The 14,946-nt window shown below is 41.7% G+C and overlaps 1 protein-coding gene across 6 annotated transcripts in view; it reads left to right on the forward strand.

Moving 5' to 3' along the window:
• MYO9A (myosin IXA) overlaps positions 1-14,946 on the forward strand; it is a 198,609-nt gene that overhangs the window by 34,243 nt on the left and 149,420 nt on the right. For all 6 annotated transcript variants that reach the window (XM_062000449.1, XM_062000451.1, XM_062000452.1 and 3 more), the window contains exon 2: positions 246-1,167. In XM_062000449.1, coding sequence (XP_061856433.1) covers positions 325-1,167 — 843 coding nt within the window. In that variant the 5' untranslated portion in view covers positions 246-324. The remainder of the gene's footprint in view (positions 1-245; positions 1,168-14,946) is intronic.

Genomic DNA, 14,946 nt, shown 5'->3' on the forward strand with positions numbered 1-14,946 from the left:
GTTACATCTGAGTAGAGGGGAGCCTGAGGTGTGGGGTGACATTTGTAAGTTAAATGCCTTTATTTCTTACAGCTTTGGTGAGTGAAAACCCTTATCAACTTTTCAGATGTCATTTGCTTTCCTTAAAGTGATTGCTATTGTCACTTAAGTTGCTCTATTGCATATCATGGTGCATGTCATTGTTCAAAGATCCCTGCCAAGATTAAATACCTTACCCATTTGGTTTCCTTTTTTTTTTTTTTTAGCATTGCTAACATGATGACCTGACAAGATATAGGACGATTCTGACTATGCAGTGCAGGTACTGATGGGAAAGGATCCAATATGAGTGTAAATGACGTTGGAGTAAGACGACGCTTTGAGGATAGCGAGTACACACTGCACATATACCCTGGGAGCATCGCAGAAGGGACTATCTACTGCCCCATCACCGCCAGAAAAACTTCCACAGCTGCTGAGGTGATTGATTCCCTCATTAATAAACTTCAGCTTGAGAAAACAAAATGTTATGTCCTTGCCGAAGTGAAGGAATTTGGTGGGGAAGAATGGATCCTCAACCCTACAGATTGCCCAGTCCAGCGCATGATGCTGTGGCCTCGCATGGCTCTGGAGAACCGCATCAGTGGTGAGGATTATCGCTTCCTTCTGCGGGAGAAGAACCTGGATGGCTCCATTCACTATGGGAGCCTCCAGTCCTGGCTGCGGGTGACAGAAGAGCGTCGCAGGATGGTGGAGCGTGGTTTCCTTCCCCAGCCACAGCAAAAGGACTACGATGACTTGTGCGGGCTGCCAGACTTGAATGAGAAAACGCTCCTGGAAAATCTCAGAAACCGCTTCAAGCAAGAGAAAATCTACACCTATGTAGGCAGCATCCTCATTGTTATTAATCCGTTCAAGTTTCTACCTATTTATAACCCCAAGTATGTCAAGATGTACGATAACCATCAGCTAGGAAAGCTGGAACCCCATATTTACGCTGTGGCAGATGTGGCTTACCATGCCATGCTTCAGAGGAGGAAGAACCAGTGCATTGTGATTTCGGGAGAGAGTGGGTCAGGAAAGACACAGAGCACCAACTTTCTGATTCATCACCTCACTGCTCTCAGCCAGAAGGGATTTGCCAGTGGAGTAGAACAGATTATTCTTGGAGCTGGACCAGTGCTTGAGGTAAGATGAAACTGATAGTAGCGTGATAACTTCTAAACTGTAAAAAAAACCCCAACCAAACCCCAAGCAGTTTAGCTTTTACTGTGAAACTAGTCTGGGGTTGTCTCCTAAATACTAACAGTAAAGTTTCAGCAGTATGAGCGCTAAGAGAAGGTCACATTTCTGCCTGTAGAATCCTACCTGCTTAAAAAAAAAAAAAGGAAAAATTAAAATACAGCAGATATCTTCCTGACAAATGTATTAATACTTTATTTTCATTCAAATGTTTCTTAGTATTGGTGTATATATATTGGTGTTGTGGTTTATGCCAATTCAGGAATAAAGATCCATGATCAGCTGTTAGTACTGAGGGCCTTTGGAACCCCCTAAGGACAGGGAGGGCTCACTCGCTGCTTAGGGTCTCGGGCAAAAGACACAAGACTACTCAACTTGGGAAAGAAAAATGAAAATTCAATCCACTGCCAACCAAAAACATTACAAACAGAAATACCCAAAGCATTCACACCTTCTGGCATGGGGTCCAAAGCACTGACCTCCTCTGGCAGGGGATCTTTCCAGAGCTGCTTGCAAATTTTAGTCCTGCCATTGCCCTCTGTGGGTTGAAGGGTGACTCTGCCAGAGGCTGAGGTGTCTCTGGTCCGATGCTCTTCCTATCTTCCTCCTTCTCTGATTGTGGGGTCCATGTAGCCACCTCCATCTTGCCCTGCTCTTCCACCTCCTCCTATGCACTACAAATTTCCATTCTTAAATAGTCATGGCAGAGGCACCAGATTGGCCTGACTGGGCCAGGTGGGTCCAAACTCAGAGCTGGGGCAAGTTTCGGGAACTGCTTACTGGGACCAGCACTGCAACCCCTTTCCCCGTTACCAAGGACAAGCGGTTCCACACAAATCTATCACAATCGGTGGTTTTTCAGTTTGAAAATGAAAGTGAAACAGCCTTTCTTGAGTTATCGGTAGCCTTTATAGTATACTGAAAAGAAAATTAATTGCCCACTGATAGTGTTGTATTTACGGACTTTCTGTGCACTTAGTTTCATTGAGCTGGGGAAGGTAAATTTCATGGTCAAAATTTTATTCTCTATTCATGAGTGCTTGATTTGGCTGGTGCAATTAGTTATTTATGGAGGACTTTTCCTGTTTATGGAAGAAGATTAGATGACAAGCACCATTTTCTTTACAGATATGAAACTGTGAAGAAGAATGCAAGCATTCATTAATTAATTTGCCTTGAGTTTGCCCTGTAACTCTTTGAAGTGATTTTCCATAGAATTGCCAGCTTTGCTTGGTAAAGACTTTTGTTCATTAAAGCCCATTGGCACATGGGTGACCTGAGCATCAGCTTCAGGGGGACTACTGTCCTTCTTTGAAGTTGTGGTGCAGAGAGGTGTCTTGATGGCTGTTTTCTTCTCTTAAAGTAAAAATGGCTTTGAGAAAAGGATAGTAAAACTCATGGATTTTTGGGGATTTATTTTCTATTTAAAAGGCGTTTTCTGGCAGTTGTAGACAAAGATACCTGGTTCTGTGTCTATATTCTGTTAATGAGTCTGAGGACTTGTGTCAGAAGACTGGGAGTCAGAGAAAAGACTAGTGTTCATGGGTGTCTCAGCTAAGGAAAAGCAAACAGCTTCTTTTTCCAAAGCCAGCAAGGGCTTTTTTTCTGTTTTCATGTCAGGTAGAGTGGGCTGATCTAATTTAATCTGGAGTTAGTAAATGATTGAAGTAATTTTAAATGAGCTTTGCCCTGATAAGCGGCAAAGCTGTAGAACAAACTTAAGGTAAAGAAATTAAAAAGGCTTTTGGTTTTTTACAGTCTGTGTGAAACTGTGTTTATTCTTTGAAAGCAAACAAGCAAGTAACTTTGTATACTTGCCAGTGTTTCTCCTGTTGTTATGCAAGAGATAAGAAGTTGTTTTTTGCTGGAGCCAATGAGAAAATATCAGACCAGGCTTGTGGTAGTCTGCAGTTAGTGGTTGCTACAGCAGTGACCCAGTTTGGTGACCACATTAATTAAAGAAAATGGGTGTGAAAACTATAAAATTACACCTCCAGTCCTGCTATTTATTTGAAACATTTATAAGCCTGTTTGGTTCTTAGTGTGCTTTTTAATGTCTCTTGTTGGACCATGGTCCACTTTATAGTTCTCAAGTAGTGTTAAAGAGCATTTCTGTCTAGTTTAGCGTTCCAGATGTGGAGGAGAGAGATCTCCATGAAAAGAGATGGTAGAAGGAAATTTTGGGAATTGTTTTGTTGGTTTTTTTCTTCTGCTTTTTTCAGCAAGAGGTAAAATAGTCCAATGGCAAAACTGCCTGAGCATTGTTCTTTCCACTGATGCAGTCTCTTAAATAAATGAACTGTTCCACTTACTCAAAAGATTCCCCCCTTGCAAACAGACTCAGTCACTGCTTAAACAAACTCTGAAGGGCAAGAAATAGAGGATAATCATGAGCTGCACCTTTCTTTGTTTTTATTTATCTGGTTTCTCTTATTTTGTGCTATCAAACAGGGAGAGAGCATGCAAGTAATTTCAGGTGGTTGCAATTTGAATCTCCCTGTTTATCAGGGCCCCTGTTGTTAGATCTGTGTGAAATTTAAGTCTACTTGCTCAGCTCTTGGATGGAGGACAGCAACACCAGCAATTTACTGGTAATGCTGCTTTGATGACAGCCACTGACTTCTTCCCGGGGACAGTTGTGTGTACTGGGATTGGATACAGGAGAAGGATACACTAAGTCTCTTTCCTTTCGTAAGATCTGCAGCTGTTCTTATGAAAAAAAAAGATCTGAAATGTGTCTGTTATTTCTTTTGCTTTTGGAACAGAAGTTTGCAATCTTTTGCTCTGGCAGCTGGACAGCAGTTGTTGTGCTTCTTGAGCTGTCTCCACGTCTCTTGGAGAAAGTGAGGATAATCCAGCTTTTCTTCTGCTCTGCCAGCACCAGTCCCAAATAGTCACAAATTATGCAAGCTTTAAGATAAAATGTGCATACTTCTGCTTTTCCTTCACTCTCCCAAATGTCCTGAAAAAGGGATCTTCAGAGAAGACCTGCTGCAAAGGATTGTGTTACCCTGCCACCCATTTTGCACATTTGACCTTTTGATTCCTTGCATTTGTGGTTGAAATACACTTTTTGGTTCTCTGGAAGTTTAGATGCTAAACTTGTGTGCTTTTCTTTTATTTCTTTTTTTCTTCATTATTTCCCCCTTCTCCACATACCTTCTTCCATCTCCTTGTCTTCCTCTTGTGTATTTAAAATCAAATTACATTCAGCTCAGGCTTGTCTTTTAGGAGGCAGTGACATACCTCTTCATGCTGTCTCTTCTGATTTAAAGAACAGCACACAGAACTAAGAGTTCACTTGGACCTGGTAATCTATTTTTTTTTTCCCCTGCTTGCAAAACATCTCTGGCAGCACACGTGTGCACTGAACCACCCATTCCTGAGAATGCCTTTACAGTTGTGCTCACACGGCAGAGTCGGAAGTAGAGCAAAATTAAAAATTTTGGGGTTTTTTTTTAACAGCTTCACTGTTTTTGTAATTTACCTTTGTTTTAATAGCCTCAGGCTATTGTTTGTGGTGTTTATGTTTTGGGTTTTTTTCTGCAAGAGATTCCTGTCCTTGTTGAAATTGCACTTTTGGGGATGGCTGTCCAGGCAAGCTGTTACTGCCATCTGAATGTGGTGATATCATCCAGCAACTGCAGCTGGAGGTGTGTGCTGAGACCATGCGTGTCCTTTTAAAGTGTACTTGATGTTAAGCTCTATGGATTTTTCTCTTTCCTATAGTGAGATTTAATAGGTCAGCTTTTTTGTAGCCATGCTTCTTGGAGTGGTTGCATTATGCCTTTTTGTTCTGTGATAAATGACGTGATAAAAGAGAATCATAGAATGGTAGGGGCTGGAAGGGACCTTTAGAGATCATCCAGTCCACCCCTCTGCAGAAGCAGGTCCACCTAGATCAGATCACAAAGGAATGTGTCCAGGCAGAACTTAAAGACCTCCAAGGAAGGAGACTCCACACCCTCCCTGGGCAGCCTGTGCCAGTGCTCTGTCACCCTCACAGTAAAATAGTTTTTTCTTATGTTTAAATGGAACTGTTTGTGTTCCAGCTTCATCCCATTACCCCTTATACTCTTGCTAGATACAATAGAAATATTAATATAAATATTAATATACCCCCCTCAGTCTCCTCTTCTCCAGACTAAACAGCCCCAGTTCCCGCAGCCTTTCCTCATATGAAAGATGTTCCAGTCCCCTGATCATCTTGGTGGCCCTGCACTGGACTCTCTCCAGCAGTTCCCTGTCCCTCTTGAGCTGAGGAGCCCAGAACTGGACACAGGACTCCAGATGAGGCCTCACCAGGGCAGAGTAGAGGGGGAGAAGAACCTCCCTTGACCTGCTGGCCACACTCTTCTCAATGCATCCCAGGATGCCATTGGCCTTCTTGGCCACGAGGGCACATTGCTGGCTCATGTTTAGTTTATCAACCAGCGCTCCTAGGTCTCTCTCTGCAGAGCTGCTCTTCAGCAGGTCAATTCCCAGCCTGTACTGGTGCATGGGGCTGTTCCTCCCTAGGTGCAGGACTCTGCACTTGTCCTTGTTGAATCTCGTGAGGTTCTTCTCTGCCCAACTTCCAAGCCGGTCGAGATCCCACTGAATGGCAGCACAGCCTCTGGGGAATCAGCCAGTCCTCCCAGTTTGGTGTCATCGGGGAACTTGCTGAGGGTACACTCTGTCCCCTCATCCAGGTCGTTGATGAAGATGTTGAACAAGACTGGCCCCAGAACCAATCCCTGTGGAACGCCACTGGCCACAAGTCTCCAACTCGGTTGTGTGCCATTGATCACCACCCTCTGGGCTCTGTCATTCAGCCAGTAATACTTGCATAATTATATCTTTCTTATTTGTGATGAATTATATTATTTAAATATTATACTTATTTTTTCTAATAACAATGTTCAAATAGGGTTTTAAAGGTTTTAAAATATTTTTCAGTGGTTTTCTCCATTTTCTCATTAAGCACGTTTTTCCCTATAAAATATGGCTTTTTCAACAGGGTATCCATAGAGCAGAGCTTACCAAAATTTTGCACTTCGGCTATTTAGTTTCAAGACTGAACTTCTCAAATTCCAGTATTTTATGTAGTTACCAGAGGGAGAGTTGCACATGCTGCAGTTCAGTTCTGTTTCTGATTGCACTTCGTGCAATGGTTTGGATAAAAACGTCGTTATACTCAACTGGACACTCCAGCAAGGATCCCAGTTGCATAACGTTGCTGCCACATAGGTTATTTGTTTTTCATTTAGATGCCAACCCTGACATTATTTGAGAGAAAAAGCATTGAGGATGCATGCCTGTCAGGCAAACATGCTACTCAACAATTGCACTTTTGTTTGAAAGGGGAACAGGAGGAGCTTCCTATAGGCAATTTAGGTAGACCATGCAGAGTTTCTACTTCATTTTTAATTCCCAAAGCCACAATTAAAGGTTTACTCTAAAGAAAACCCCCAAAATGTCATTATCACAGGACTTTGAATTAAGGGTAGTGAGGCACTGGCACAGATAGCCCAGATTGCCCTGAGAAGCTGTGGATGCTCCATCCCCGTTGGTGTTCCAGGCTAGGTTGGATGGAGCTTGGAGCAACCTGCTTTAGTTGAAGGTGTCCCTGCTCACGGCAGGGAGTTGGAATGAGATGGGCTTCAAGGTCCTTTCCAACCCAAACTATTCTATGATTCAATTTGTGGTCTGATTCAAGAGCTGTGGTTTAGCCACAGGTTTGTTTTACACCAGAGGTAACTTGTTCATGTGAACTTTGGACAGAGTTTTAAGACCATGTTTTCTCTTCAATTATATTAGCAAGAAACTTCCAGATGAACTTTATATTGGAAGCCCAGCTCATTTTCATAGATGTAAACCTTTAGAGGTGGGATGTTGGTGTGCTGCTCCTCCCTGGGATTGTCACCCTGTGCCAGTGCACAGTGCAGCATGTGAACATCCTCCTCTGTTTGGTGCAAAGTGAAATATAAATGGTGATTCAAATTTCCTGGGGAGATTAGACTGCAAGATAATTTATTATAACGTGTTACCTTTTTTTTTTTTTTTAAATTCTCAGCAAAAATGCAGAAGTAGCAAATTTCTCCCTTCTTCAGGTATACATAGAGGTATTGGATGAGCCTTCAGGCAGGTATTGGATGAGCCTTCATCTGAAGGAGTCTGCATCAGATTGTTTTATCATCCATAACTTTCTCAACAACTCATTTGTCACAAGAAGTACTGTAATGGCAAGTATAGAAACCAGACATGTTTTCTAGAGCAGCTGTTTACATGCATCTTCAAACATCCCAGTGGGGATTTCTCAATTGCTTTAAAAAGCAAAATAGCAAAAAGACATGTTTCTGTGACAGGCTGAGAGCAGAGGGTAGCTGTTGCTGTCCTTCACAGCTGATGTGCATCTGCAGCATATGTGCTGGAAAAAAGGAGGAGTTAATTGCTTGAATTGCTTTGGAAAAAAATGCAGATAGCCTTTTGTATTGTTGGTGATGTTATTTGCGTCCCCAAGAGGTAGTGGCTTGCATAGAAACCTTAGGAATAGCAACTGGAATTGCCTTTTTAAAAATTTCTGGAGCAATATTACACAGTATGTGTGTGTTGTTTGTATGGGGAAATCAGAGTTTCAGTCTTAAGATCTAGAAGTCTAAAAGCTGTTATTTTTCTTGAATCCTAATTGTTAGGGGGAAATGTAATTAGCAACTAAAAGGTACTGAATTTTTATTTATAGGATTTTGCTGTGGTAATGTACAATCTCCTTCCATCTGAATTAAGCTCTTGCAGCAGCAGCTGAAGAGCTGGCCACTGTTAGGTGCAAGTGAAAATGATACCACACAGCCAGAATTGCAGTAGATACTGCCGAATGGTTCAAGAGTGAAACAAAGAGTTATTGAATAGCGTTGGGAAAAAAAAATCTATTAACTAGAAGAATTGAGCATGTCCTGTACTTTCAGTATATTTGAGTGGCATCAGACAATGCAGAGATGCTAAAGGTCGATGTGTTTGCATCCTCCAGTGCTGCTCCCAAGACCTGTAGGTAATCCCAGGAAGGACACAGCTCTGCAGGTAGATCCCAGCCTCATAACTCCTGTGGTGCACAGCCAGGAAAAGGCAGTGCTGGTTTTATGCAGTAAATTTTCCAGTTATTTTCCTATGAGAAAAGCATTATCAAATGCAACATATTCATATCTTTACTTGGAATAGAATCAATGGGAGGTAAACTTGGAGTACATTTCTTTCCCCTCCCCCATATTAATACATTCTATATTCTTCTATATTAATAGAAGGTAAAATTTGAGCATATTAACTTTTTTCCCTACTTGGAACACTAGTAATGGAAGGTAATGATGCTTCATTAAAATGGCTGGAAAAAAGGGATCTGATTTAGTTCACACCATTCCTTTTTCAGTATGCTGATTTTTAAGTCATTAGATTCTGTTGTCTGGCTCTAGAGGTTTTATAGCTGAAAAATGGATTGATGTAAAGGGGGCAGGGAATTACGTTTGATTGTTTCTGGTCTATGATACGTGCCATCATGATTGATCTGTGCAACCAGGATTGATTTGCCTTGCATTCTTCCCTCCACAGTGCACAGAGTGCAACACTGCAGCACACAGAGATTATACAGATGATGCCTAATGTGGGAAGAATTTGTGCAGGCCTTTGCTGGCAGCAGTGACACAAAGGAGTCATACAGCCAGGCTCATGCACCAAATGCTTTTCACTAGTGCTTTCAAAATGCTGCTATTCTTCAGCTGAGGATATTTTACAGTTTCAGGCTCTGTATCAAACAGGGACTTGTTAATCCATTTCTCTGATGCTGAATTATGCAATATTTTCACTTTAGAGTCTTTCTGCGATATCCAGATTGGCTGTATCAGTGGCTGAGTTTAATATTATTATTTTCATTGTTTGCTGTCTTCAGCAAACATTTCCTTACACTGAAGTCCTGCTGTTTATGCTTGAAGGACATAAAGTGTTGTTTCTGACCCAAGATGACTGCAGGAAAATGGGATTAGTTATTAAAGCAGGTTCATGTGAACCTGCTTGTTTCTCCACTCTTAAAAATTATCAGTTATTTTGTTTCCAGTAGGGAAATGTTAAATAAAACCCAATATTTGCTGGGTAGAGCATTTTCTTCTATTGATCTAGATCTATACTTCGTAGATATCTAGATATTTTGTATCTAGAGGTCTAGATTTTAAAGAGATCCAGACTTTATGGACCCCATGATATCTAGTTATCTGGATTTTATAGATATTGGTATTTATCCATATATTGGTATTTATCCATATATCTATGCAATATAATCTTGAGTCTGACCTGAGCAGAGCCCTTCACACTTGCATGCAACCGTAGCAAACTCAGATGCTGCTCACCATTACACAGGATCGAGAGCAACTGGCTTTCTTAATACCTTCTTTTTAATCTTCCACTGGTCTATTGCACTAGTGTATCAGTTATTTGGTTTTGTATTAAGCTTTTTTTCAAAAAAACATGAATATCAAGGTGCACATTTTATAAAGCATGAAGGAAGGACCTTCGTGAAAGCTTTTTGTTTCACTTTTCACTATTTATATTTATCAAATAGAATAATGATAATATAGCAGTCTGATAAGTAATGTGTTTGATCAGAGATTGTGCTACTACTGTCCAGTAAGACTTGTTATCCTTAATGTGTGTAGTTAATACAGCACTGTATTTTTCTAGTCATAGAATGGGAAATAAATGCTCTAGTAGGGATTTTGTTTGGATTTCTGTCCTTCCCTTCTCCCAGACACAATACATATGTTGTTTTGGAGACCATTTGCTGGGACCCTTTTGACTTACTTTGTGGCTGGGAAAACTGTATGGGCTTTTACATGCTGGTTTTAGATGCTTGGTGGATGCCAGGTAGGTGCTGTGCGGAAGCATGGTCACCCTTGGTGGTGAGCAGAAGAATCTGAGAACAAGGAGCCTTTGTAGCACCGGGCCTATACCCAGCTCTGCTGGTAGCAGTCGACAAATTTTTGGTGGCTTTTTGAGGCACAATGTGAGTGCTGTCCACAAAACCATCTCTGGTGAGAGCATTTTGTTTTCCATCCTGAGTAGTAATACCCTCTCTTGTCTGCTCAATGACAAGGTGATGGTGTCTTATTGAGCTCCATGAGTTGGAACAAACTGTTTCCTAAGGCAGCAAATTAAATTTTCTGTATCTATTCTCAATGTCTTCAGATGTTAGAGGTGTTCCCTTCTTATTTATAACACAGAAATTATTATTTATAGCACAGAAATTGTTACTGTGACTTATTTTGTACAGTGGAGAGACAGAGAATAAACAATTAGTTGATTTTTTTTTCTTTTAGTGTCTCTTGTAGCTGATGTATGTAAACTAAAGGAAGAGATTACTTGTAGAGTCAGTGGCCATGTCTGACACTTGTTTTTTTTTTGTCTACCTGTTGTTTTTCTGTATGAGCAGGACAGGTCTGCAAGCATTATATTTTTAACAGGACTGAACTACCTAGCTATCCTTGATGAGAATTAAAGATAGATCTACATGCATACATTATATATATGTTAGCAGGTGGTTCAGCACAACAGGGAGCTGTTGTGTGGTGGGAAGCAGCTGGTATCAAGTCCGCATGTGCACCTCCAGGCTCTTTACTGCAGTTAAGCTCCCATCTGGTCCTGCAGCAGACCTCAGTTGCTCAGCCATGGTTTAGTTTGGATTGCAGCAGTTTTAGAGCATAGAAACTGACATCACTTTAGTGGAGAAGTCATAAGATTCCCTTGGAAGACCTTTGGAGCCAACTGCAGCACTGTGATGGTGAAATGTATATGCCTTGTTTCCCCATATGCCTCCTATAGGACAAGAGAAGTCAGCATGTTCATTGGTGACTGTGTGTGGTGTGACCATCAGTGTGACTAGGAATCATCATTTACACTTGTATCAAGGAAAATGTCTGTCATGGTTTAGGCCCATCAGGGGACCATGATTAGACTCAAGTACCAATGACCTGAGAATTGCCAAAGGACCTGAAGGGCATAATTGCCGCTTAAGGTCCAGGACAAAACAGAGCAGGCTGCTCAGCTTGGGGAAGAAAACGGAAAATTATTTAATGCAACACCAACTAAAACATAACCATAAAACCCCAAAACATAACCAACACAAAACAACACAGGGTGGTACAATGATGCAGTACAACCAGCGCTTTAAGACTATCTTCTCCCCACCCCTCCCGTCTTCCCAGGCTCAGAGCCCTGATCCTTATGTCTTCTCCTCCTCCCACCTCCTGAACGGCTCAGGGGGCAGGGAATGGGGGTTTCAGTCAATCTGTTCCTGATGGCTTCTGCTGTTTGTCTCTCCTCAGGGCAGGTAGGCTCCACACCAGTCCTCCCTGCACCTCCACGGGGTACCTCACACACCTGGCAGCCCTGCATGGGCTGCTCTGACGTGCTTTCATCCCAAAGGCTGCAGCTCCTCTCTGCCTCTCATGTGGGGCTGCTCTGGGGCCCAAAGGCTCCAGCATGGCCTGTGCCATGGCCGCCTCCCCACACAGTCCCCCGCCCCGTCCGGGCTCACTCACACGGAGCTGCTGGTGGCTCTCAGCCCTGCCATGGCCCTGCATGGGTTGCAGGGGCACAGCTGCGTTCTCACCATGGCTTGCAGAGGGGTCTCCGGTCTGGTGCTTCTCCTTCCTTCCTCCTTCTCTGACTGTGGGGTCCACGTGGTCGCCTCCATCTGGTATCACTCTTACACCTCCTGCCAGCACTTCAAATTTCTGTCCCTAAATAGTGATGGCAGAGGCACAAGATTGGCCCAGCTGGGCTGGAGGTGGGTCTGAACACAGGAGTGGGGGGAGAGTCTGAGAACTTTTTACTGAGTCTTCACTTCAACCCATTCCCTGTTACCAGGCAAAAACTGCTCCTTGCTACACTGTGACAATGTCCAAATCCCAGAACTGCTGGGATGAGTGGTGTTGACCATCTCTTCTATAGCTTAGAGAAGATTGTATTTCCTTTGTGGCCCCAATGTCTGCTGGATACAAAGAAGCTTACCCAAGTGTTTCTTGCATTGACCAAATAGCTCTGCTAAATTAAGCAGAAGTCAATTCTTAAAAGTAAGGCAATATAGCAAAGCATAGGCAGATAAGTGCTCCAGAGTGATTTTGTTCAGCCTCTAAGGTTAAGTATCAGATAGAAGTTAAGTCAGTGAAGTATGTGGCAGAGGGTGATGGAGCAATCCATCCCCAAACTTGTGTTGCACAAGTCTTGCTAAAGCAACAGTTAGGCAAATACAATCATTGTTTCCCATGTTTGCGGAAAGGCTCTCTGTTAACTACAGAAGCCGATTACAGCTCACTTTTATTTGCTTAATTAGGATGGATGAGGGATAAATGTCATGGCAGATAGTTGAGCCTTTGGCTTTGTCATGGTGATTGGTTATTTGGTCTTTTACAGCCAAAGGCTGAGGTAGGGAAGATGAAAGGACAAGCTGAATTTTAAGACTGACTTATTTCCACTGAGTTTAAGACAACACAGCTATTTTGTAGGTCTTCTATTTTAGGACATGTAAAGCATTTAATAAAAGAAAAAAATACATCCATTTAGTGTCAGTGAGCAAGAAATTAACAATGATTTCTATCACTGAGATGGTTGATGCCCTGTGTGCACTGCTGCTTGCCCCTGTGAAGCTCAGAGATACAGGTAAGCATCACCTCTGCTGTGTAACAAAGAGGAAGGTCCTCCTCCTTTGCCTCCAGGGATGTCTGTGTTCAATCACATGACCTTACCCTCATCCTTTCTCCCAACCCTGGCAGAATGTTAATCAGGGCAGGGTGCTGCTTCCCTTCTTGGCCCACCACTTTTCAGTCATCTGTGGTTCAGGGATCTCCCAATCTGGTGTCAATCTCTAAGAAGTCTGGATACATTTTTTGGGGGATTCAGAACGACTATGTGAAGCTTGTGATGACTGCCATAAATTTACCTTTTCTTCAGCCAGCACCATAGGAACAGCAACACATTGCTTGCTTTTTTGGCGTACACCTGGATGGATCTACTGCTTGTTGCTAACCCAGTAAATTTGTTCATAAAAATGCATCTTCCAGCTATATGAAAGCTCAAGTTTTTGGTAGGTCTTAATATATGACTGATAAAATGAATGGTGTCTACATTATGCAACTGCTGTCAACCTGTGCTGGTGCTTGTTAGCTGCAGCAAAGCTGTCTCGGTACAAAATGAATAATTGTTGTAAAAACAGAGCATTTTTAAATGATGTATTGTTATTTTCAAGAGTCCTAGCCCTACTAACACCTCCAAGTAAAGAAAGAATAAAGGAAAAGATAGTAGAATATTGTTTAAGAATTGAAATAATTCATAATTTAGTACAGTACGAGACAAGGATGGTTGACCGTTATGAAAACATTATTTATAGTCATGAAGGAAAATTGTTGTTGTTAGTTCCATTATAAAGCTACCTGGAAACCATATAATCTACTCTAGGAGAAGTAGGGATCTGGGTAATTGTGATATTTCTGATTTTAAGTATCACTGGACATATTTAATGCTTTTGCGTTTACCAAGATGGTTTGTTTGATGTGGACCAGTTAATGGGCAGACTGGGAGCAGGACATAATGTAGGGTTTACCCATCAGTTCCTGTTAAAACACCTAAATTCCAATGTAAAACACTAAGACAATGCAAATTTTGAGGAAACAGAAAAAAAGAAGAAATAATTTTTTAAAAGACCTTTTTAGAGTAGGAAACTCTGTTTAAAACTGTCTTTTCCCCTCATTACCACTTTCAGGAAAGTTGAGATTTTGAAGGAGGAGATTTTGAAGGTTGGAGAAGGGACCATGTGCACTAAAAAATGCCGAGGATGAGGCTGACTTTTTTAATTAAAAAAAAAATCAATTTCTGATCATTTACAGTAAACAAAACTTATTTTTTGACCAGCAATTTCCAGATCTGTAATATCCTTGTGTTTCGGAGGGGATGAGCACAGAGAAGCAGGATTCCTATGCAGTGACTTTGTGGTAGGGATCAAAGGTTTATGGATTGTCCTAAAATAGGCAAATTTACTTACAGTTTTTAATCAGGGAAAAAAATCTTGGACAAGAAGCTCTGTGAGGGATACCAAAGGAGAATGAAAGCATGTGGATAAAAATGCTCGTGTCCAGGATAAGGGCAAAATGTTAAAACTTTAGTTTCCTCTATCATTGAGTAAATTGGAAATTGTTTGGAGAAATGGCAGGTTTGGGAAGCAAAGGTTTGTCTGGGTAAGGTCGGAGCTGTGTCCCGAATACATGATGCTCGAGCTCTTTCCAAAGTGGAGCAGATCTAATCTCTCCAGACTTCAGCAAAACATCTGATGTGTTCGGAGTAGAAACAAAAAACGAAGAAAGAAGAAAGAAAAAACCTCAAACAAGCAAGGAGACCAAGCAGATTTAATAATGTGAAATCTTCTGGTTTTAAGGCTAATTGCTTACTCTGAATTCAGAATATTTTAAATACATGCTGGAAGGTGTAAGGGGTAGTGTTGAGTCTTTCCTATGGGCCACTGTGGGGTTTGATTGAGGGTTTTCTTCTTCTATCTTACAAATGTCACTGTAAAATTTAGTTACCCTTTAATTAAGTACTTGTCCCGAAGAGTAGAAAATTCCATTATTTATTGTTCTTTGCAAAATGTAGGTGGAGTGGGCTGCGCCTTACAGAGCCGGGGAAGATTTTGGAGTTGCGTCCTGAAACTAACCTTCT

This window comes from Colius striatus, chromosome 7 (genome assembly GCF_028858725.1).
Source record: "Colius striatus isolate bColStr4 chromosome 7, bColStr4.1.hap1, whole genome shotgun sequence".
Lineage (NCBI taxonomy): Eukaryota > Metazoa > Chordata > Aves > Coliiformes > Coliidae > Colius > Colius striatus.